Source organism: Coregonus lavaretus (assembly GCF_964263955.1).
Source record: "Coregonus lavaretus genome assembly, chromosome: 22".
Taxonomy (NCBI): Eukaryota; Metazoa; Chordata; class Actinopteri; order Salmoniformes; family Salmonidae; genus Coregonus; species Coregonus lavaretus.
This window is the reverse complement of record NC_140009.1, coordinates 29,687,737-29,714,158: the sequence shown is the minus strand read 5'-3', so window position 1 is coordinate 29,714,158 and position 26,422 is coordinate 29,687,737. Positions and strand designations below refer to the sequence as shown.

The 26,422-nt window shown below is 44.2% G+C and overlaps 1 protein-coding gene across 1 annotated transcript; it reads left to right on the top strand.

The window, feature by feature from the left end:
- Positions 1 to 390: 390 nt before the first annotated feature.
- On the top strand, positions 391 to 3,889 carry LOC311149921 (transmembrane and death domain protein 1-like; the record flags this gene model as incomplete). Its single annotated transcript, XM_084187150.1, has 5 exons — positions 391 to 460; positions 805 to 984; positions 1,366 to 1,491; positions 2,509 to 2,658; positions 3,453 to 3,889. The coding sequence occupies 5 exons, from the start codon at positions 391 to 393 to the stop codon at positions 3,887 to 3,889; spliced, it is 963 nt and encodes a 320-aa protein (XP_084043276.1).
- Between the last annotated feature and the right edge of the window lie 22,533 nt (positions 3,890 to 26,422).

The window sequence follows — 26,422 nt, the reverse complement described above, 5'->3', positions numbered from 1 at the left end:
CAACGCTAGGCTGTCAAACACACAAAAACCCACAGAAGAGGAGGAGAGTCCTGGCATTGCTGAAGCAGGGAGGGATATGATTGGTAAAGTAATCTACTGCCTGTCTTCCTGTCTAACGCGGAGGTGGACACCAAACCACAACAAAACATGAATAGCCTAATTGTCAGTGTTGTAAACCAAATGCCAATAACCACTGACATACTTAAAGACATCTTTCTCTCATACAGTGTTGAACAGTTCCAACATAGAACAGAGAATGTTACTCACTGTTCCGTTGTCTTATGACTCTATTTGTTCCGGAGCACTGCAGTGTTTTGAAAAATTACTTCTACTGTAGCCAGGGAGCACCTCCTGCAGAGTGGACTGGACACTGGTACTGCTACAGTAGTCATGCCAGTCATGGGAGCTCCCTCACTTCTGTTTCTGCTCCTCCTGAGCCCGAGCCTGGGGGAAGACACAGGTGAGAACCTAAATGTTCCACACAGCTGATACCGTGCTAATCTGTTGGAAAACTCATCTTCACGTATAATGAATCTGGGGTTTGCAGGTTTCTCCACCTGTTGTGTGAAATGAGTTATTTGAGTTTATTGTCAAAGAAAGGAAAATGGTTCTCATCACACATACAGTACTTACTAATAACTAGATCATGTGATACCCCTTCCTGGGATGCTTTAGCACTAGTCACCTTACTCATACCTCTTCCTGTAATGACAGCCATAAGCTTTGCCACAGTGATTACAATCATAGCATAGCGTATTAATGCTAACACTGTGCCCTCCTATCCACTCCTATGCACCTCCACAGTGGCGGAGGACATGGGTGTTCACCAGCTAGGTCGTCTGGTGGAGCTGCTGACCTCCAGGGAGTGTGAGGACCTCCTCTCTGCCCTGTCCCACCCAGAGGAGAACATCTTCCAGCAGCTGGACCATCTCTCACTGGAGAACAACCAACTGGACCTCCAGAAGAGAGTCAAGAGAGACACTGGTACTGCAACGCTGACAGTACATCACGACCAATAGCTCATTCATTACACTGTGCAAACTCAGCTGGGTCTGCACCATACATTTACTGTACTTCTACACATATGTTGATGTATAGAGAGCAATGCAACAATCAATCAAAAGGGCCTAGCTAGCTGTCCTAGCTATCTGAATATACAAAATGCTCTGCTTTAACTAAACACTATATAATGGATATATTATAGTGAGGCATTCAATGTGATTGTTTATTATCCCAGTCTGTGAGGACTCAGAGGAGAGTGAGCGGTCTGTTCCCACATGTCATGTTCTGTTTGCCTCTCCCTAGTTAGCTGCAGCAGCGTGGCTGGGCCTGCTGTCTGAGGGCCATATGCTGTATGTTTATCAGACAGGAACAGCGAGGCTCAGTGCCGGACAGCTCTGACAGACTGGCTGCTGAAGCATGGAGAACAGACATACTACGACAGGCTGTCTCGCGCCCTGCAACACATCGGAAGGACAGACATTGCCATAGGTCAGACAGAGAGATACAGTGCATACATACACACACACTCACACACACACATACTCCCGCAAACACGCACGCTCGCACACACACAGCACTGGTGACGTCTCATTGAACGTAGTCATCAAAAATATGGGATTCAGCTGCCAGGGAACAACACGATAAGTTAACTTGAACACATTTTATTTTGACATTATTTCAGTGCACAAGGCTACTACACAAGGCTTCAATAGCATTGTCTACATAATTACCTCATTACAACAAGATCCATTTTAATTGGAATTTCAAAAATGGCATATTTTGCGCAATGCCTGTCTCTGGCATGTGGTGGGGTCTAGTGTAGAAGAGACTCCACAGTTGAGTGGCGATGGATCTGAGGTGTAAATGATCTGACAGAGGACTCAGTGGAGCTCACACCACATTCACTACAAACCATCTGGTCCTTTCATCATCAGAGATGGAGAAAAGGGGGGGGGGGGTAGAGAGAGTGGGGGTAGAGAGAGAGAGAGAGATATGGGTAGAGAGACAGAGATAGAGAGGGGGGGTAGAGAGAGAAAGAGTGAGAGAGGGGGGCAGGAAGAGACAGACAGAGAGAAATGACAAAAGAGTGACAACACAAGAACATCCCTTCAGTCAATACTGTGTATGAAAGCTATTTATTTTTCGATCAGAATGAATGTGTGGAATATGTGGATACAAAACACCAATTATTCAGGACCTGATTGCAATTAGGAATAAATCCACTTTTACACAACAACTTAGTCTGTTTACTTTATTTTTGTAAGTAAAAGTGAGAGCAGTTGCTGTACTGCTTAGTTCAAGTCCATTAACTTATGGAGGGTACCCAACACGTTATCCAGTGTCTCTCGGTCTCTCTTTCCCAATGCATAGTTAGGTGAAATCAAAAGCTTTTTTTGACCAAGTTACACTTCTGAAAAGGAAGTGGTGGAACGACCCAGATAGTCCTATAGGTATAGACCATTTTGAGTAGCCATTCACAGTACCAATGTTCTGATGTTCTTCCAGAGGTGGGGAAAAATATCAACCAGGACAAAACCCTGAGTATGAAGAAGTATGTGGAGGAGTACCACCAGAGAGTCAGCTCCATAGAGTCTCCACTGGTCCAGTCAGAGACAGAGGAACATCATGTAGATAGAAAGCCCCAAGCAAGACATGGTAAAGTATAGAGCCCCAGGCTAGATAATGGACACATAATTAAGCAATAAGGCCTGAGGGGGTGTGGTATATGGCCAATATACCAATTACATTGGTAACCAGTTTCTAATAGCAGTAAGGCACCTCGTGGGTTTGTGGTGTATGGCCAATATATCACAGCTAAGGGCTGTTCTCCGCAATGCGGAGTGCCTGGATACAGCCCTAAGCCGTGGTATATTGGCCATATACCACAAACCTACAAGGTGCCTTATTGCTATTAGAAACTGGTTACCAACGTAATTAGAGCAGTAAAAATAAATGTTTTATCATACCCGTGTTATGATAAAACATATATACCACGGCTGTCAGCCAATCAGAATTCAGTGCTCGAACCACCCAGTTTATAATGTATTATAAAGATAATGTGATGGTGCACGTAATCTCTACACTGTACTGTGAAGGAAAGCCATTGAAATAAAGATTTGGTTGCACTAGCTGGGCAGTGAGCCATCGAATGTATTACTAACCATCAGCATCAACTCGTCACTTTGAGGAACTATTTTTCCCAGGACAACTGAAAATTCAAAGATGCAATTATCACCTGTCAAAAAGCCACGTTTTCTCATGGGCACGGAGACCAAGTAAAAAAAAAAAGAAAACAGGTGTCTGATTCTCCTCTGATTTGGCTGGACTCTCCTTCTGTCCTTTTGTTGAGTGGTTGTTTGTCTCTGTCAGTAAAGGAATCTGTTGTTGTGCTTTTGTTGAATGTTGGCAGTAAGAGATCTGCTGTTGTGCTGTTGTTAATTGGTTGACAGTAAGGAATATACCAGTGAAGGAGCTGATATGGAGTGACCTGGAGCTTGTGGTGGAGAGAGATCCTGTCCAGCCGTACCAACGACGCCTACTGGACGGGGCGTGGCCCCTGGTCTACGGAGTCATGCTAGGCTTTGCCGGGACCTTCCTCATGGGGGTGCCCATCCTCCTCTTCCTCCTGTACATCTCCCGGGGCGACCAGAAGAAGCTACTCCGCCGCTCCTACAAAACCAGGGGTCCGTCATCATCATCACATGGTCGCTACCGTCGCTCCAGACAGAAACCCATTGCTGGGGCTGGAGATGTGGCATCAGCAGAAATGGCTCCTCAAAACCCATTACGTCACATGGAAAGGTCAAGGGATTCAAGCCTGGGGCTGTATTCCCTCTCTCCAAGTCAAGACAGTGATCCACTGGGGGTACACATAAAGAACAAATGAGAATATGTGAAAAATACTCACACTAGATTCCTAAAGATAGTCTACAACATTTTGTCCCCTCTGTGCTCTGATGGCTTCATTTCTCATCTATACACTATGCTGCATATTCAATTAACAGGCTCAATGTTCAGGTTAATGCTGTAGGGCCACAGTGTTTATTAAAGCAACTCTGACTCAACAGCAATGACATTTCATTATTTCATTACGCCATTGACAATAAGTAATGTAATCCAAGCACTGCTATCCCCTGTATCCAGCCAGCCCCTCGCCCTCCAACCTTCCCAATGCAGCTGGACAATGGGCTTTGTAATAGACCACTCCTAATTATGATACAAGACGATAGTAATAATACCCTTTCTGATAAACTAATAATAATCCATGCTGTGTTTGGTGGGGTAATAAGCATTACCATTTTGCCAGTGGCTAGATGAGATGAGTGGTGTGACTGTGACAGATGCGTTGGAACCGTTGGAACCCAGCCCTCACACCAAAGGTTGTTCCAGTGTTCCTATGACAGACACGCCACTTCCCATCTCCCTCCCGATGACTGCACTGTGCCCGTCTCTACCTCCCGGTGGTGGTGACGGCGGTGTGCCCGTCTGGCGATGAGGAGCAACTAATTACCCAGCCTGCCGCCTGCTCCCTGGAGCCTGGAGCCTGTCTGCATGCCCATACCTCCACAGGCAGTCCCATCCCACACTAATAACAATGCTGCTAGTAGACAATGAGACACAGGCTTGGCAGTGACAACGGCATGTCATCCTCAGACAGAGAGACAGAGTCCAAATGGAAAATAAGAAACTAGCCACTAGGCCAACAGAAAGAACAATTGTATGTGTAGGTGTCTAAACTGTACAGTAGCTGGGACCTAGATGTTGCAAAGCTGAGCATGACATGGACTATTTCATAGAAATGTCTCGTAAAGTAGTGATGACATAAACTCATACTCCATGGCAGTATGCTATTATCTTGAAGCAACAATTCTAATTCATTACATGCAATGTAACATGCTTGCACCTTTCACATACAGAACATTGATGAGACAAACACTATCAAATAGCCCAGCAGGACCCTCGCAGCACTGAAGTACTTTAGTGCTCTCCATCTTTCTTTACTCTCCTTTCCCTCTTATCCCTACTTTCTAGTTCTTCTATAATTTAGCTAATTACTTCAATATACAAATGTGTCCTAATGTGCTTCAGGAAGCACGCAGCTCAGATTAATACTGCTGCTAAGCAGCAATTAGAGTCAATTAGATTATAAATCAACATCTAAACAAATTATAGACCAAGCTACAGTGGGAGTTGCGTGTGTGTGCAGAGAGAGGCCAAGAGGGTATGAAAGTTGAACATATTGCAGAAGTCAAAGGGAGAACGTTGAAGTCTGACAACAGTTATCACAAGTAGTTTAACTGTACGTGAGGAGACTCCATTTTAAACACGTTTTCGTATTTTGGGAATCGAAATAATAATCAAGTTCTTTTGATTAACTAAAAAGGAATTGCATTTTCCACATATTTCCAAACATTTGTACACTAACTTTACTTTCAAACAAAAAGATGGAACACTAGACCCCTAGGAGGCAAAATTCCTGACAAAAGTAGGCTACACTTCTTCTTCTCTCTATTCCCCTGAAGAATGGTTAGACCCTGGTACTGTTGACTATGACAGGCTCAGTGCCCGCTGTGGGCTCACCTGTGTTGCAGTAACCATGGGAGAGGAGAGCTGGTGTTCTCTATGCCTGAGTGACCCACACATAAAAGACAACATCCCACCTGGGGCCTGTCTCTCACAGTAAAAGACACCCAGACAGTACAGACAGTGTGTTGTTGTCACACCAGGGTACAATAGCTCTCAGGTGGTGGCGGAGCTGTGTGATATGAAAACCATGGCTGGGCCCGCTGACACATGCCAAATGGCCTGAGAGATGGAGATTTGAAGATTGTTCAATGCATTTTACCATGACATTTCAGCAAGCTCAAATGTTTCGATTGCAGTTCGGTCAATTGTACAGTATAGATTGGTATTTGGACATTTGGCTGCATTCCCTCTCTCCAAGTTCAGGCCTTGTTCCATGATGAAGTAGGCCTTACCTACATTTCTAAGTTCTCTCATTCAAAGAAGCCATAACAGAAGTCACAGTTGAAAAGAAAGGAAAATCTGACATCAAATTGACATTTACTGCTCAAGCACAGCAAAATGAGCAAGACAACGCTTTTCAGGCACATCCATCCATTCTTATGTAGATCAAATGTATTTAACAATGGTTTCTTGTGGTTATTTAACAGTCTGCAGAGCAGAGGGCTTATCAAACAGAATCCTCTATTCTCTGAGGAGAGCACATCTGTCTTCTGTCATCGGCTCTGCTCAGCAGAAGGAGTCAGAAGTGCTTGTCTGGAATAAAACTAAAGCTCGACGGGATGTGTGGCATGCGAGAGGATGCTCAGGCTGGGGCTCAGACAGAGGAGGCTGGGGTGCCCTTGATATGCTGAGTGTGGAGAGCGCCGGGTGTAGCTAGGCCTCTGGGGTGTGCTTAGTGTCATTAAAAGCTTTATCTTCCTCTCCCTTCATTTGCATCTCCAGTCATCCGCAGGCCAATGAGGTGATGCAGCACCCACTGGCCCAATCCCCCTGCTCAGCCATCAGCTTTCTGTCACTTGGCGAGTCCTCCCCCACCCCTACTACCTCCCTCCCCCTGGCTCAATACATATGGATCACAGGAAAGAAAGATCACATCTCTATGCTGTTTTAAATCGCCTCAACCTCCACTTCTGTGATTTTCTCTCTATATCGCTTACTGGTTTCCTTTGGGGGAATGAGACACTTCATCAAAGTTTCTATCCCTGATCAGACCAGCTGGTTGAGTTTACAGATAAAGCCACAGTGCCCTCCTGTGGTGATGTTTAGTCACTGCAACAGCTGAGAGAGGAGCGAAAGTTACACTGAAGCTGCGTCCTTTCTGATTCTGGAGCCATCAACAAAATATCCCATATATATCCCCTCATATTTTGATTAATCCTGAACAACAGTAAAACTCCCCAGACTAGTGTGTTGTTATCAACAACAGAGAGGTGTAAACAGAGGGAGCGGAGTGTTGGGCATTGATGAACACACACCAGTCTTGGCACTGTCTGCATGGTGCTGACTGAGCTTTGGGCCAGTAACCAAAAGGTTGCTGGCTCACAGTGGCGTGTATTCATGTCTCTGTATGTGTAGGCCATCTATCCGATGCTGTCTGGTCAAAAGGAGTATGACATTGTTGCCGCCCGTAGAATCGAATGCAAGGGAAGCAAGCAGCGAGCACTTCACCTCCCTTGATTTAAAAAAAAAGTGTAAAATAATAGCCAATCAGCGTTGAGCTAAACTGAGTGAGCTCAACTGTCTGTGAATGGTCCTGGCACACAAAAAAAAAAAAAATGTAAAGGGAAGCCAGTTTGGATTTGGCTTCACTCCTATCATATTGAGAGCATACGTCATTGACATAAATAACTTTAATTGTTGCATCTCGTTGTGTTATCTTCGGTGGCTAGCTAGCTAGCTAAAACTGTCCCTTTCCTAAATTAGCCATGGATAGAGATAGGGATTTGGACTTGTGGTTTTACTTAATTCTCCGTACTGGCCAATGACTATAATGGTGATTCTGATCCAACCATAAATGTATACATTGTGCCCTTCAACATGTAGCTAGATGTAGAAGGCTAATGTTCTTAGGCCCTGTATGAAAATGTATGCACTCACTAACTGAAAGTCGCTCTGGATAAGAGTGTCTGCTAAATGAAAAATAAAATAATAATAATATATTTTTTTTTATATCACGGTCGCAAGGCATGTGAACTAAAAGGTTATAGAACAAACAATGCAATTATCACAACACATAGGTTGTAATATGGCATTTTCTTCTGGCTTGGCTTCCCCAGTGATTTTACCCACGCACCTCTACTGGTGGTTCAAATACCCAAGCCGACAAGGTAAAAAATCTGTTGATGTGCCCTTGAGCAAGGCACGTAAACCTAGGGGCGCCGTACTACTATGGCTGACCCTGTAAAACACATTTCCCTGCACCTATCTGGTGTATGTGACAATAAAACAGAAAAAATATATACACAAATCTGAGTACACAGGGGATGCAGGGGACAATTACCAATCTAGCCCCATATACAAGCTGAAACTCAAGAGGAATGTAGGACTGAGGCACTCAGTCTCTCACATGTCAGTCCAGACATACTGAAGATGAAGAACCAGGCCATGATTTATGATAGAGATCAGACTGATGTTATAGATCTATAGACTCCTAATATGTTATCATTAAACAGAAACAGAACAAGCTTCAATTAATGCCAGAGTATAAGTTCAGTGAAGCAGTCAAATATAATGCTTTCGGAGAGTTTTCAGACCCCTTGACTTTTTCCACATTTTGATACGTAACAGCCTTATTCTAAAATGGATTAAATAAAATACAATCCTCATCAATCTACACACAATACCCTATAATTACAAACAAAAACAGGTTTATAGAAATTTTTGCAAATGTATTAAATAAAAAACAGAAATACCTAATTTACATAAGTATTCAGACCCTTTGCTATGAGACTCGAAATTGAGCTCCGGTGCATCCTGTTTCCATTGATCATCCTTGAGATGTTTCTACAACTTGATTGGAGTCCACCTGTGGTAAATTCAATTGATTGGATATCATCACATTTCTACCAGCATGTTAAATGTGCAACCAGAGGAAAGAAAACTCTAGGCCACCTTTACTCCACACAGAGACGCATACAAAGTTCCACCTCGCCCTCCATTTGGCAAATCTGACCATAATTCTATCCTCCTGATTCCTGCTTATAAGCAAAAACTAAAGCTGCCGCTTTCAAGGAGCGGGACTCTAACCCGGACGCTTATAAGAAATCCCGCTATGCCCTCCGACGAACCATCAAACAGGCAAAGAGTCAATACAGGACTAAGATTGAATCGTATTACACCGGCTCCAACGATCGTCGGATGTGGCAGGGCTTGCAAACTATTACAGACTACAAAGGAAAGCACAGCCACGAGCTGCCCAGCTAAATCACTTCTATGCTCGCTTCGAGGCAAGCAACACTGAAGCATGCATTAGAGCATCAGCTGTTCCGGATGACTATGTGATCACGCTCTCCGTAGCCGATGTGAGTAAGACTTTTAAGCAGGTCAACATTCACAAGGCCGCAGGGCCAGACGGATTACCAGGACGTGTACTCCAAGCATGCGCTGACCAACTGGCAAGTGTCTTCACTGACATTTTCAACCTGTCACTGACTGAGTCTGTAATACCAACAGGTTTCAAGCAGACCACCGTAGTCCCTGTGCCCAAAAACACAAAGATAACTTGCCTAAATGACTACCAACCCGTAGCACACGTCTGTAGCCATGAAGTGCTTTGAAAGGCTGGTCATGGCTCACATCAACACCATTATCCCAGAAACCCTAGACCCACTCCAATTTGCATACCGCCCCAACAGATCCACAGATGATGCAATCTCCATTGCACTCCACACTGCCCTTTCCCACCTGGACAAGAGGAACACCTACGTGAGAATGCTATTCATTGACTACAGCTCAGCATTCAACACCATAGTGCCCTCAAAGCTCATCACTAAGCTAAGGACCCTGGGTCAAAACACCTCCCTCTGCAACTGAATCCTGGACTTCCTGACGGGCCGCCCCCAGGTGGTAAGGGTAGGTAACAACACATCCGCCACGCTGATCCTCAACACTGGGGCCCCTCAAGGGTGCGTGCTCAGTCCACTCCTGTACTCCCTGTTCACCCATGACTGCATGGCCAGGCACGACTCCAACACCATCATTAAGTTTGCCGACGACACAACAGTGGTAGGCCTGATCACCAACAACGATGAGACAGCCTATAGGGAGGAGGTCAGAGACCTGACCATGTGGTGCCAGGATAACAACCTCTCCCTCAACGTGATCAAAACAAAGGAGATGATTGTGGACTACTGAGGGGAAAAAAGAGGACTGAGCACACCCCCATTCTCATCGACGGGGCTGTAGTGGGACAGGTTGAGAGCTTCAAGTTCCTTGGTGTCCACATCACCAACAAACTATCATGGTCCAAACACACCAAGAAAGTCGTGAAGAGGGCACGACAAAGCCTATTCCCCCTCAGGAGACTGAAAACATTTGGCATGGGTCCTCAGATCCTCAAAAAGTTATACAGCTGCCCCATCGAGAGCATCCTGACTGGTTGCATCACCGCCTGGTATGCCAACTGCTCGGCCTCCGACCGCAAGGCACTACAGAGGGTAGTGCGTACGGCCCAGTACATCACTGGGGCCAAGCTTCCTGCCATCCAGGACCTCTATACCAGGCGGTGTCAGAGGAAGGCCAAACAAATTGTCAAAGACTCCAGTCACCCTAGTCATAGACTGTTCTCTCTGCTACCGCACGGCAAGCGGTACCGGAGCGCCAAGTCTAGGTCCAAAAGGCTTCTTAACAGCTTCTACCCCCAAGCCATAAGACTCATGAACAGCTAATCATGGCTACCTGGACTATTTGCATTCGGGACAAGTCTCAATGTCCTTGAGTGGCCCAGCCTGAGCCCGGACTTGAACCCGATCGAACATCTCTGGAGAGACCTGAAAATAGCTGTGCAGCGACGCTCCCCATCCAACCTGACAGAGCTTCTTAGGATCTGCAGAGAAGAATGGGAGAAACTCCCAACATACAGGTGTGCAAAGCTTGTAGCGTCATACCCAAGAAGACTCGAGGCTGTAAGCTGCTACCAAAGCTGCTTCAACAACGTACTGAGTAAAGGGTCTGAATACTTATGTAAATGTATATTTCAGTTATTTATTTTTTATACATTTGCAAAAAAATCAAAAAATGTGTTTTTGCTTTGCCATTATGGGGTATTGTGTGTAGATTGATGACGAAAAAAAACATTTGAATCCATTTTAGAATAAGGCTGTAACAAAATGTGGAAAAGGTGACCAGCATGACACACCAACACGAGCTCCTGAGTGGCGCAGTGGTCTAAGGCACTGCATCGCAGTGCAAACTGTGCCACTAGAGATCCTGGTTCGAATCCAGTCGCAGCCGGCCGCGACCGGGAGACCCATGGGGCGGCGCACAATTGGCCCAGCGTCGTCCAGGGTAGGGGAGGGAATGGCCGGCAGGGATGTAGCTCAGTTGATAGAGCATGGCGTTTGCAACGCCAGGGTTGTGGGTTCGTTTCCCACGGGGGGGCAAGTATAAAAAAATATATATATATGTATTCACTAACTGTAAGTCGCTCTGGATAAGAGCGTCTGCTAAATGACTAAAATGTAAATGTAACACATCTTCTCTCCCTATTACTATTCACCCTACAGAAATAATTGTCATGCATGATTTAAAACATGAATGAAGTAATTGTGCACAAGTTATTGGATTATCGCTGTGCATTAAACATACATAGCCAATGATGACATGCTGTCGCAACACATTATGTGGTTTCCTGTTTTACTGTAGGTTCTAATGAGGTCCCTTGACGTTCCACCACACAGCACAGCTTTACATTGTCGAATCTCATTCCCCTGCTGTTCAATACTGAACAACCCAATAAGGAGCCACAATCTGGATCTGTTTTAATCAGGCTGAGCTTTATCTAATGAGCAGACTGGAGAACCCACCTGCCAGTCACTGTAATGAGTTGATAAAAAATTTAAAAAAGTATGTTTTATTGTCACATACACCATATAGGTGCAGTGAAATACACTGTTTTATTGGGTCAGCCATAGTAGTACGGTGGACCTGGAGCAAATTAGGGTTAACTGCCTTGCTCAAGGACACAACACATTTTTTAATTTTTCTGCTCCGGTATTTGAACCAGCGACCTTTTGGTTACTGGCCCAACGCTAGGCTACCTGCTGCCCAAGACGTTGCAATGATCACTCACATCAGATATCAATCCCTCACATATCTGCCCATACTCTATTATCAGCCATTTATCTTTTGAATGTCAATGTTTCATTATGTCATCATGGTTCTCAGTAAACATGTAATAAAGTATTTAAAGCGATTTAGATTTAATCCAAACATAAATCCAGATTATTATTTATACTTTCATGATTTTCCTACCTCTGGTTTTAGCAAGGTTTCATATCTAAAGGATTATGATTCATATATATTGAAAAATGAGAGAAATTTCAGATCATATTTAGATTTATCTGAGAACCAGAAGCATGTGATAAATGTAATTTAAACAACAGGTGTAGACAACAGGTGTAGACTAACAGTGAAATGCTTACTTACGGGCCCTTCCCAACAATGCAGAGAGAACAAGAGAAATATAATAGAAAAATCCTCAACTTCAAACTATCCTCTTTATATCCAAATATTTTTGCAGAAAGGTCAATGTAATGTGGAAAAATAACCTTCTACACATAGGAAAGGTTGTAGCAAGGCAGTTATGGTTATGCAAGAGCTCTATCTATGTACATTTACAGAATATTGCCATTTTATATAGCCATTTATGCATTTATAACATGATAAGTAAAACTGTTAAAGGGTGTGCCACATTTTTTATTTTGAGGATCAAGGAAGAATTGCATCATAATATTCTTTATCCAGAATCGTATTCAGTCTTATTGATTTGTGTTATGCTTGTTGTTGATAGGGATGAATTAAATCCTTTTGTTAACAGTAAAAGTATTTATATCACAATGTGTCCAATCCCAAGATAACCAGCTAGTGTCCATAATTCACATCTCATTACAGAGATTGCATCTTAAATAAAACACTGTTCCAAGCTAGAATGTGATACTACAGTGGGGAGAACAAGTATTTGATACACTGCCGATTTTGCAGGTTTTCCTACTTACAAAGCATGTAGAGGTCTGTAATTTGTATCATAGGTACACTTCAACTGTGAGAGACGGAACCTAAAACAAAAATCCAGAAAATCACATTGTATGATTTTTAAGTAATTAATTTGCATTTTATTGCATGACATAAGTATTTGATACATCAGAAAAGCAGAAGTTAATATTTGGTACAGAAACCTTTGTTTAAATTACAGAGATCATACGTTTCCTGTAGGTCTTGATCAGGTTTGCACACACTGCAGCAGGGATTTTGGCCCACTCCTCCATACAGACCTTCTCCCGATCCTTCAGGTTTCGGGCTGTCGCTGGGCAATACGGACTTTCAGCTCCCTCCAAAGATTTTCTATTGGGTTCAGGTCTGGAGACTGGCTAGGCCACTCCAGGACCTTGAGATGCTTCTTACGGAGCCACTCCTTAGTTGCCCTGGCTGTGTGTTTCGGGTCGTTGTCATGCTGGAAGACCCAGCCACGACCCATCTTCAATGCTCTTACTGAGGGAAGGAGGTTGTTGGCCAAGATCTCGCGATACATGGCCCCATCCATCCTCCCGTCAATACGGTGCAGTCGTCCTGTCCCCTTTGCAGAAAAACACCCCCAAAGCATAATGTTTCCACCTCCATCTTTGACAGTGGGGATGGTGTTCTTGGGGTCATAGGCAGCATTCCTCCTCCTCCAAACACGGCGAGTTGAGTTGATGCCAAAGAGCTCGATTTTGGTCTCATCTGACCACAACACTTTCACCCAGTTCTCCTCTGAATCATTCAGATGTTCATTGGTAAACCTCAGACGGCCCTGTATACGTGCTTTCTTGAGCAGGGGGACCTTGCGGGCGCTGCAGAATTTCAGTCCTTCACGGCGTAGTGTGTTACCAATTGTTTTCTTGGTGACTATGGTCCCAGCTGCCTTGAGATCATTGACAAGATCCTCCCGTGTAGTTCTGGGCTGATTCCTCACCCTTCTCATGATCATTGCAACTCCACGAGGGGAGATCTTGCATGGAGCCCCAAGCCGAGGGAGATTGACAGTTCTTTTGTGTTTTTTCCATTTGCGAATAATCGCACCAACTCTTGTCACCTTCTCACCAAGCTGCTTGGCGATTGTCTTGTAGCCCATTCCAGCCTTGTGTAGGTCTACAATCTTGTCCCTGACATCCTTGGAGAGCTCTTTGGTCTTGGCCATGGTGGAGAGTTTGGAATCTGATTGATTGATTGCTTCTGTGGACAGGTGTCTTTTATACAGGTAACAAACTGAGATTAGGAGCACTCCCTTTAAGAGTGTGCTCCTAATCTCAGCTCGTTACCTGTATAAAAGACACCTGGGAGCCAGAAATCTTTCTGATTGAGAGGGGGTCAAATACTTATTTCCCTCATTAAAATGCAAATCAATTTATAACATTTTTGACATGCGTTTTTCTGGATTTTTGTTGTTGTTATTCTGTCTCTCACTGTTCAAATAAACCTACCATTAAAATTAGACTGATCATTTCTTTGTCAATGGGCAAACGTACAAAATCAGCAGGGGATCAAATACTTTTTTCCCCTCACTGTAAGTCAATAAAACAAATCATCAAAGGTGACCAATGCTTTACATTTGAACATAATGAATCAGCAACAATATAAGTCGCGAATCAGAGTTACAGTAAACAAGTTTGATTTGACAGGCTCTAACATTGAAATACTCTCAGAGAACAACAGACTAGGCACTGGGCCCTTCTTCACTTGTTTTGGAGGCCAAATGGAAAACAGTATTTTACATTGCGCTGTGGGCCAGTGGTGTGATCGTATAATTGGACGTTAAATAATTAACTGTCCTCTTACCAGAAGCAGCCAATGTAATTTTAGACCTTAATTAATCACCCGGGAAACGCTCCATTCTTGGAACCATTTAATTGCCAACAGACTAGTGGAGAGGGACAATAGACATTCATTAATATTAGATATCAGTGGTCAGATGTGCCCCCAGCCAAGACTCTAAACAAACCCTGTCCAAAATGCGAGGCATGCGACAGCGTTTTGCTGAAATGGCACGATTAGGATTTATGATGCCCTTAGCTGTAAAACTTGCTTGTTAACAAAGCTCCATAATGTAGATCTCCCTCTCACACATAGGCCTGCTATCCCAGACCCACGCATATGCATAAGATGAATCATGGTCTGTTGGTCAATGTCAAACTACCATTACTTCAATTTCGCAAGTCTTTTAAAATGCTACGTCATTCTTAGGCGGCGTAGAGAAGTTGGGATAACTTTCTGGTTCTATTTCAAGGCAGGCTGATACCCAGATTGCCCATATCCTATTTGGGCAGCAGTGGCCTCTAATGCGATTTCTCCTCCCTCCCAGCTTGTTATTGAAGTGCTGCAAATGTCAATCTCAATTCTAATGCAAAGGTCAAACCCAACATTTTGCTGGGGACGGCAGCTCCAAAAAAACTCTGCCTAACAGTCTACGGAAACAGTCTCTCAAGTACCAACAATAATATTTTAGTCAACAATTCCAGAGCCATTACAATACAATGTAAATATATGGCATTCCACATATACAATTAGTCTAATAGCCCTAAAGCATCTTGAACAGTTTGTGTAAACAGAATTTGTGGTTCACTCTATCTGCCTCCATTTTGTGAGGAAAATCTTTGTTAATCAAACTACCCTGTCCCTGGTCAATGAATGTGCAGTCCTTATTTATCACACTAATCTACTGGCTACTACCGATCTAATGCAGTGTCTGAATGTGGTCCAGAGGCATACATCCCTCATGGAGTCATATACACTCAGGGAGCACAATGTTTGGAAGAGACATTCATGGTGGGACAGCTGTATGAGGGGTAGATTTGTTATGAAAGTACACTATACAGTTGCTATATTACAGCAGTGTGCAGATCACTTTTGGTTACCTATGAGTAGTGTAATGACCTGCACTCATGGGCTGAGGATAATAATAATAATATAATATGCCATTTAGCAGACGCTTTTATCCAAAGCGACTTAGTCATGTGCGCATACATTTTTGTGTATGGGTGGTCCTGGGGATCGAACCCACTACCTTGGCGTTACAAGCGCCATGCTCTACCAGCTGAGCTACAGAGGACCACTAGGCAAAGGTTTGAACACCCCCTCTCCTGGGGGCCAGTATTATGACAGGTCCTTGCAGAAACTTTCTTTTCCGTGCCATGCAGTATCGGGAGAGGGAATTTCCTTGTAAGACAAAGGAAGTCTTCCCGCCAAGACTCCAACATCCAAAAGTGGATAATGAAACAATATTCCTACTTAAAACTACAACTCCATTACCAAAGGAAGACCAAGCAGTTTACGGTATAAGCCGGATGTTGCAAATGGTTGAATTTCTACCAGACCAGGAAGCGTGAAGCTGAAGCTACACGTTACAAAATGGTTAGACCAGAAAGACCAGAAAACATGAGACGTTAGTCCACACGTTTGAAATGGAGAAACTCTGAAACTCTCAACCTCTACACGAGGTGAAGAAGAAGACAATGCACTAGACCTTATCATCTGTCTGCAGCTGGCGTATAAAGTTGAAATCGGAGGTTTACATACACCTTAGCCAAATACATTTAAACTCAGTTTTTCACAATTCCTGACATTTAATCCTAGTAAAAATTCCCTGTCTTAGGTCAGTTAGGATCACCACTTTATTTTAAGAATGTGAAATGTCAGAATAATAGTACAGAGAATGATTTCTTTCAGCTTTTATTTCTTTCATCACATTCCCAGTGGGTCAGAAGTTTACATACACTCAATTAGTATTTGGTAGCATTGCCTTTAAATTGTTTAACTTGGGTCAAACGTTTCGGGTAGCCTTCCACAAGCTTCCCACAATAAGTTGGGTGATTTCTGGCCCATTCCTCCTGACAGAGCTGGTGTAACTGAGTCAGGTTTGTAGGCCTCCTTGCTCGCACACGCTTTTTCAGTTCTGCCCACACATTTTCTATAGGATTGAGGTCAGGGCTTTGCGATGGCCACTCCAATACCTTGACTTTGTTGTCCTTAAGCCATTTTGCCACAACTTTGGAAGTATGCTTGGGGTGTCGTAGAAATATTTGACTCAAATGTAGTCAACTCAAAATATCTCTCAAGAGACTGGAGCTTGTGAATCCAAAAATTTGACTTTTATTATTTGCATAACAAAGCAGAGCTTGCTCCATGGAGCAACTGCTTGCCCTGAACCGGAGCTGTCCTTTTATACAGACACAAATGAATAGTCAACATACATAGTTACTCCTCTCTATGTGAATGAATAACATCTTTTCATTATCACATGTTGGCTACTCACAGGGGCTACTTGCGCTTCTCTAAATGGGGCCTCTGTATCTTATTAGTGGCGTGACTCAAAAAATTATGTACATACGTACATTAAAGAACAATCACACTCTGTATTGACTATATTCACTATCCAGACATATACAGTGGGGAGAACAAGTATTTGATACACTGCCGATTTTGCAGGTTCTCCTACTTACAAAGCATGTAGAGGTCTGTAATTTTTATCATAGGTACACTTCAACTGTCAGAGATGGAATCTAAAACAAAAATCCAGAAAATCACATTGTATGATTTTTAAGTAATTCATTTGCATTTTATTGCATGACATAAGTATTTGATCACCTACCAACCAGTAAGAATTCCGGCTCTCACAGACCTGTTAGTTTTTCTTTAAGAAACCCTCCTGTTCTCCACTCATTACCTGTATTAACTGCACCTGTCCACACACTCAATCAAACAGACTCCAACCTCTCCACAATGGCCAAGACCAGAGAGCTGGGTAAGGACATCAGGGATAAAATTGTAGACCTGCACAAGGCTGGGATGGGCTACAGGACAATAGGCAAGCAGCTTGGTGAGAAGGCAACAACTGTTGGAAGCAATTATTAAAAAATAGAAGAAGTTCAAGATGACGGTCAATCACCCTCGGTCTGGGGCTCCATGCAAGATCTCACCTCGTGGGGCATCAATGATCATAAGGAAGGTGAGGGATCAGCCCAGAACTACACGGCAGGACCTGGTCAATGACCTGAAGAGAGCTGGGACCACAGTCTCAAGGAAAACCATTAGTAACACACTACGCCGTCATGGATTAAAATCCTGCAGCGCACGCAAGGTCCCCCTGCTCAAGCCAGCACATGTCCAGGCCCGTCTGAAGTTTGCCAATTACCATCTGTATGATCCAGAGGATGAATGGGAGAAGGTCATGTGGTCTGATGAGACAAAAATAGAGCTTTTTGGTCTAAACTCCACTCGCCGTGTTTGGAGGAAGAAGAAGGATGAGTACAACCCCAAGAACACCATCCCAACCTTGAAGCATGGAGGTGGAAACATCATTCTTTGGGGATGCTTTTCTGCAAAGGGGACAGGACGACTGCACCGTATTGAGGGGAGGATGGAGGGGGCCATGTATCGCGAGATCTTGGCCAACAACCTCCTTCCCTCAGTAAGATCATTGAAGATGGGTCGTGGCTGGGTCTTCCAGCATGACAACGACCCGAAACACACAGCCAGGGCAACTAAGGAGTGGCTCCGTAAGAAGCATCTCAAGGTCCTGGAGTGGCCTAGCCAGTGTCCAGACCTGAACCCAATAGAAAATCTTTGGAGGGAGCTGAAAGTCCGTATTGCCCAGCGACAGCCCCGAAACCTGAAGGATCTGGAGAAGGTCTGTATGGAGGAGTGGGCCAAAATCCTTGCTGCAGTGTGTGCAAACCTGGTCAAGACCTACAGGAAACGTATGATCTCTGTATTTGCAAACAAAGGTTTCTGTACCAAATATTAAGTTCTGCTTTTCTGATGTATCAAATACTTATGTCATGCAATAAAATGCAAATTAATTACTTAAAAATCATACAATGTGATTTTCTGGATTTTTGTTTTAGATTCCGTCTCTCACAGTTGAAGTGTACCTATGATAAAAATGTCAGACCTCTACATGCTTTGTAAGTAGGAAAACCTGCAAAATCGGCAGTGTATCAAATACTTGTTCTCCCCACTGTATCTGAAGTACAAAGTATCAATCATGTTCATTCTGTTTTACCTTTATCATTTCATAACACATTATAAAACATATCAATTAATACTTAAACATGGTTTAAACATGTCATCCATAACCCATTCTCAACCACATACATTTAACCATTTATCATTTACCATCCTCCCTGGCCCTTGAGATTATGTGCATGTGGCTATGTGTCAGGTCATAAGCACAAACAAATGATAACACTAGTTCCATTGTTACTCCAATCTCCACACAGCCACCACGAGGAGTTGTATCTCCATCACATGTCATTGACATACCCAGACCAGCTGCAGGGAGTTATGAAAAACACATAAATGTCTCTGCTCTGTATTAACCCTTCAACTGGTTCTCAATCCATAAACATTTTAAGGCATATAGGTGTTTAATTCTACAACATATGTACTTGAAAATCATCTATATACAGTGGGGGAAAAAAGTATTTAGTCAGCCACCAATTGTGCAGGTTCTCCCACTTAAAAAGATGAGAGAGGCCTGTAATTTTCATCATAGGTACACGTCAACTATGACAGACAAAATGAGAAAAGAAAATCCAGAAAATCACATTGGAGGATTTTTAATGAATTTATTTGCAAATTATGGTGGAAAATAAGTATTTGGTCAATAACAAAAGTTTCTCAATACTTTTTTATATACCCTTTGTTGGCAATGACACAGGTCAAACGTTTTATGTAAGTCTTCACAAGGTTTTCACACACTGTTGCTGGTATTTTGGCCCATTCCTCCATGCAGAACTCCTCTAGAGCAGTGATGTTTTGGGGCTGTCGCTGGGCAACACAGACTTTCCACTCCCTCCAAAGATTTTCTATGGGGTTGAGATCTGGAGACTGGCTAGGCCACTCCAGGACCTTGAAATGCTTCTTACGAAGCCACTCCTTCGTTGCCCGGGCGGTGTGTTTGGGATCATTGTCATGCTGAAAGACCCAGCCACGTTTCATCTTCAATGCCCTTGCTGATGGAAGGTTTTCACTCAAAATCTCACGATACATGGCCCCATTCATTCTTTCCTTTACACGGATCAGTCGTCCTGGTCCCGTCGCAGAAAAACAGCCCCAAAGCATGATGTTTCCACCCCCATGCTTCACAGTAGGTATGGTGTTCTTTGGATGCAACTCAGCATTCTTTGTCCTCCAAACACGACGAGTTGAGTTTTTACCAAAAAGTTCTATTTTGGTTTCATCTGACCATATGACATTCTCCCAATCCTCTTCTGGATCATCCAAATGCACTCTAGCAAACTTCAGACGGGCCTGGACATGTACTGGCTTAAGCAGGGGGACACGTCTTGCACTGCAGGATTTGAGTCCCTGGCGGCGTAGTGTGTTACTGATGGTAGGCTTTGTTACTTTGGTCCCAGCTCTCTGCAGGTCATTCACTAGGTCCCCCCGTGTGGTTCTGGGATTTTTGCTCACCGTTCTTGTGATCATTTTGACCCCACGGAGTGAGATCTTGCGTGGAGCCCCAGATCGAGGGAGATTATCAGTGGTCTTGTATGTCTTCCATTTCCTAATAATTGCTCCCACAGTTGATTTCTTCAAACCAAGCTGCTTACCTATTGCAGATTCAGTCTTCCCAGCCTGGTGCAGGTCTACAATTTCGTTTCTGGTGTCCTTTGACAGCTCTTTGGTCTTGGCAATAGTGGAGTTTGGAGTGTGACTGTTTGAGGTTGTGGACAGGTGTCTTTTATACTGATAACAAGTTCAAACAGGTACCATTAATACAGGTAACGAGTGGAGGACAGAGGAGCCTCTTAAAGAAGAAGTTACAGGTCTGTGAGAGCCAGAAATCTTGCTTGTTTGTAGGTGACCAAATACTTATTTTCCACCATAATTTGCAAATAAATTCATAAAAAATCCTACAATGTGATTCTACAAATGCTCAATTTGTCTGTCATAGTTGACGTGTACCTATGATGAAAATTACAGGCCTCTCTCATCATTTTAAGTGGGAGAACTTGCACAATTGGTGCCTGACTAAATACTTTTTTCCCCACTGTATGTCTGCCAGACATGCAGAGATGCGATTTGCCACCTGGTTATCAGAAGGGGGAAAGGAGAAGATTAGTTGTGTGTCATCTGCGTAGCAATGATAGGAGAGGCCATGTGAGGATATGACGGAGCCAAGTGACTTGGTGTATAGTGAGAATAGGAGAGGGCCTAGAACTGAGCCCTGGGGGACACCAGTGGTGAGAGCATGTGGTGCGGAGACAGATTCTCACCACGCCACTTGGTAGGAGCGCCGGTCAGGTAGGACGCAATCCAAGAGTGAGCCGCGCCGGAGATGCCCAACTCGGAGAGGGTGGAGAGGAGGATCTGATGGTTCACAGTATCAAAGGCAGCAGACAGGTCTAGAAGGACAAGAGCAGAGGAGAGAGAGTTAGCTTTAGCAGTGCGGAGAGCCTCCATGACACAGAGAAGAGCAGTCTCAGTTGAATGACCAGTCTTGAAACCTGACTGGTTTGGATCAAGAAGGTCATTCTGAGAGAGATAGCAAGAGAGTTGGCTAGAGACGGCACGCACAAGAGTTTGAGAGAAAAGAAAGAAGGGATACTGGTCTGTAGTTGTTGACATCAGAGGGATCGAGTGTTGGTTTTTTGAGAAGGGGTGCAACTCTCGCTCTCTTGAAGATGGAAGGGACATAGCCAGCAGTCAAGGATGAGTTGATGAGCGAAGTGAGGTAAGGGAGAAGGTCACCGGAGATGGTCTGGAGAAGAGAGGAGGGGATAGGGTCAAGCGGGCAGGTTGTTGGGCGGCCGGCCGTCACAAGTCGCAAGATTTCATCTGGAGAGAGAGGGGAGAAAGAGGTCAAAGCATAGGGTAGGGCAGTGTGAGCAGGACCAGCAGTGTCATTTGACTTAACAAACGAGGATCGGATGTCGTCAACCTTCTTTTCAAAATGGTTGACGAAGTCATCCACAGAGAGGGGGGGGGAGGGGGGGGGGGATTCAGCAGGGAGGAGAAGGTGGCAAAGAGCTTCCTAGGGTTAGAGGCAGATGCTTGGAATTTAGAGTGGTAAAAAGTGGCTTTAGCAGCAGAAACAGATGAAGAAAATGTAGAGAGGAGGGAGTGAAAAGATGCCAGGTCCGCAGGGAGTCTAGTTTTCCTCCATTTCCGCTCGGCTGCCCGGAGCCCTGTTCTGTGAGCTCGCAATGAGTCGTCAAACCACAGAGCAGGAGTGGAGGACCGAGCCGGCCGGGAGGATAGGGGACATAGAGAGTCAAAGGATGCAGAAAGGGAGGAGAGGAGGGTTGAGGAGGCAGAATCAGGAGATTGGAGGGAGAAGGATTGAGCAGAGGGAAGAGATGATAGGATGGAAGAGGAGAGAGTATCGGGAGAGAGAGAGCGAAGGTTGCGACGGCGCATTACCATCTGAGTAAGGGCAGAGTGAGTAGTGTTGGAGGAGAGCGAGAGAGAAAAGGATACAAAGTAGTGGTCGGAGACATGGAGGGGAGTTGCAGTGAGATTAGTAGAAGAACAGCATCTAGTAAAGATGAGGTCAAGCGTATTGCCTGCCTTGTGAGTAGGAGGGGACGGTGAGAGGGTGAGGTCAAAAGAGGAGAGGAGCGGAAAGAAGGAGGCAGAGAGAAATGAGTCAAAGGTAGACGTAGGGAGGTTGAAGTCACCGAGAACTGTGAGGGGTGAGCCATCCTCAGGAAAGGAACTTATCAAGGCGTCAAGCTCATTGATGAACTCTCCAAGGGAACCTGGAGGGCGATAAATGACAAGGATGTTAAGCTTCAATGGGCTAGTGACTGTGACAGCATGGAATTCAAATGAGGAGATAGACAGATGGGTCAGGGGAAAAAGAGAGAATGTCCACTTGGGAGAGATGAGGATTCCTGTGCCACCACCCCGCTGACCAGATGCTCTCGGGGTATGCGAGAACACATGGTCAGACGAGGAGAGAGCAGTAGGAGTAGCAGTGTTTTCAGTGGTAATCCATGTTTCCGTCAGCGCCAAGAAGTCGAGGGACTGGAGGGCAGCATAGGCTGAGATGAACTCTGCCTTGTTGGCCGCAGAACGGCAGTTCCAGAGGCTGCCGGAGACCTGGAACTCCACGTGGGTCGTGTGTACAGGGACCACCAGGTTAGAGAGGCAGCAGCCACGCGGTGTGAGGCGTTTGTATAGCCTGTGCGGAGAGGAGAGAACAGGGATAGACAGAGGCATAGTTGACAGGCTACAGAAAATGGCTACAATAATGCAAAGGAGATCGGAATGAAATGAACTAAACATCTGGGAAAGCGAGAGAGCGGGGCCTCCCTCACTTACGTTTCACTGAAACACCCAAATATAACTCTCCCAACTTCCACCTCAGAAACTATAATTGTTGTAAACTACAGCGGCTCAATGTTTTCTAGGAATAGACTAACATCGTTTATTCAGCTAGCTAACTTGGTACAGTATTCTTTCGTGAAAACCGTCCAGGGCACCTAGTCATATGACGCCACAGCCAACTAGCATGCCGGACTCCAACAACACGGTTTAGCACCAATACTCGGCCACAACAAACCACCAGTGTGTCAACACGCCAAGCAGATCATTCGTGTCCGTGTCTAATGTTGTTGGATAGTCCCGACAGCTTGAGCGAGTCCGTCGTCAACTTATTCAGCCAGTTAGTTTGCTAGAATAGTTAGCATACTAGCTAGCCATTGCTTTCTGCCAACGAAGAAACCCATCCTCCCACAGCACAAACACACAGAGAGAGCCAAGCTAACGTTAACTAGTCACCCATGTCCCAAATTCCCTTGAACGACTCTGGCTACCAGTATGTAAAAACAAAACACAAATGTAGGTTATAACTTACCCCTAGCAGCTACTGTTAGCTAGCCAAGTGCAAAGCTAGCCACTGAATTGACTCAGCCAGTTCACGTCTGTTCGCTAGGTCGTTCCAGCTATTGTTTAGTAGCTATCCAGGTAGCAACAAGCTAGCTACATTTCGAGCACAGTAGCTACTTACTACCTAACGTTAACGCTTCAGACAATGAGGTTAGAAAAACAGCTGAATGGTAGGCATTATTTTATGTAGTTATTGTATGCAGCTAGCTGGCGTAATTACAGGTACTCTCAGGCGTGAAACAACTATCCACAGTTGCTAATAGTTACCAGTAGCTACCCGCTAGCTAGTCCAGGTAGTGGGTTAGCTAGCTTCGTGCTTCACCGGGCTCAGCCGAATACAATACCTACAATAATTACATACAACAACCCACGATAACTACCTACAATCTAAATACATAATTTAAGCTTTACTCGACAAAGCTTAAACTATGTATATAAACCATATAAGCCAAGCTTACCTCCCGCCAGAGAGAGACACAACCTCACCCGACGAGGATTCGGGTGAGGTTGTGATTCACAATAAGAGCTCTCTAACCACAAAGCATCCACCTGCTATTCTCAGGACATCCCACCAGCTCTCACATGTACTGTAGCCTACCAGTGATGCCTGCTGGGTACAGGCCTGTCAGGTATTACCACAGAGGGGTTACAAAGGGAAAAGGCAGTGTGATAGAGAGAAAGCCATTAAAAAGTGGAGTGTCTTGGAGTGGCTCTCCCACAGCTCCTGATTAAAGCTGATGGCCGTAGGAGCTCTGTAATTACCTACGGTGCCAATTTGCTTCAGAGAGGAGGGAGGGAGGCTGCAGGACCAGGTGTAAAACAGAATATTTTAGGATTATTTCCTAATAGCTTCAAAAATATATTCATGCATCACTGGCATACCAACAGCCACTGACTGCCACTGGGACAGCAGGATTAGTGCACCTGCTACCAACATGATGCAAGGATTCAGTTGACCCGCACTAAATATTTGCATCTTTTCGTCACTCTAAAAGTATACCAGTGTCATACAGTGGTTACAGAAATTAAGGTATACCGCAGGCTTACCACTTCATACATCTTAAATCTAAATTAAAACTACATTCTACAGATTTTAAAATAAAATTGTAAAGATCGTGGCACAATAAGTCAAATGGAATTAAATTAGTTTAAAATGTCATTGGCTGTGACATCTAGTTGGATGCATATTGTGACAATGAATCAGAGGGAGGTCAGAGTAGACTAGCTGGGATAATGTGATTGGGGAATTATGTGTATCCCACAGCATGCACACACACACACACACAAACACAGGATGCCCTCCGGCATCATCCAGCTCTGCATAATTTAGACCATAATTTAAACTCAATCATGTCGCTCCACATCCAGCCCAAGTGCTAGGCCACTGGAGGTCTGGCCCTAAAGTGGGTTGGTGGCACAGTTGTCCCCTTGGACATGCACTTAATATGAGTGGGGATGCATCTATACTAATATATGAATACATAATGTAATCATATATTACTTACTGATTTCACATAAGACTGTTTTTGGCCATAGCAGCAAGCAAAATGGCTTAAAACTACTATCAAACTTAGAACATTTCTCTCAACAGTGCATTACACAAGCCAAGGGGTATTTTCTCCCAGTTTACAAGAGCATACACAAAAAGCAATGCGTTTGTGTTCTCCTCTCCTTATATTCAGTAATGACATCAGCAAATTATCCAGTTATGTTGATTTATACTCCAGAGCAAGCCTACACATTTAGGGATATACAGTGCATTCGGGAAGTATTCAGACCCCTTGACTTTTTCCACATTTTGTTACGTTACAGCCTTATTCTAAAATGGATTAAAACATTTGTTTTTTTTGTCATCAATCTACACACAATACCCCATAATGACAAAGCAAAAACAGGTTTTAGCAAATGTATTTTAAAAAAAACGGAAATATCACATTTACATAAGTATTCAAACCCTTTCCTCAGTATTTGACTGAAGCACCTTTGGCAGCGATGACAGCCTTGACTTGGGCATGACGCTGCAAGTTTGGCACACCTGTATGTTGGGAGTTTCTCCCATTCTTCTCTGCAGATCCTCTCAAGCTCGGTCAGGTTGGATGGGGAGCGTCGCTGCACAGCTATTTTCAGGTCTCTCCAGAGATGTTCGATCGGGTTCAAGTCCGGACCCTGGCTGGGCCACTCAAGGACATTCAGAGACTTGTCCTGAAGCCACTCCTGGAGCGCTGTCAAGAGTGACCATGGGGTTCTTGGTCACCTCCCTGACCAAGACCCTTCTCCCCGTTTACTCAGGTTGGCCGGGCGACCAGCTCTAGGAAGCGTCTTGGCGGTTCCAAACTTCTTCCATTTATTAATGATGGAGGCCACTGTGTTCTTGGGGACATTCAATGCTGCAGAAATGTTTTGGTACCCTTCCCCAGATCTGTGCCTCGACACAATCTTTTCTCGGAGTTCTACGGACAATTCCTTCAACCTCATGGCTTGGTTTTTGCTCTGACTTGCAATGTCAACTGTGGGACCTTATATAGACAGGTGTGTGCCTTTCCAAATCATGTCCAATCAATTGAATTTACCACAGGTGAGCTCCAATCAAGTTGTAGAAACATCTCAAGGATGATCAATGTAAACAGGATGCACGTGAGCTCAATTTCGAGTCTCATAGCAAAGGGTCTGAATACTTATATAAATAAGGTATCCGTTTTTTTTTTTTTTATAAATTTGCAAATATGTCTAAAAACCAGTTTTCGCTTTGTCATTATAGGGTATTGTGTGTAGATTGATGAGAACACATTAAAAAAAAAAAAAA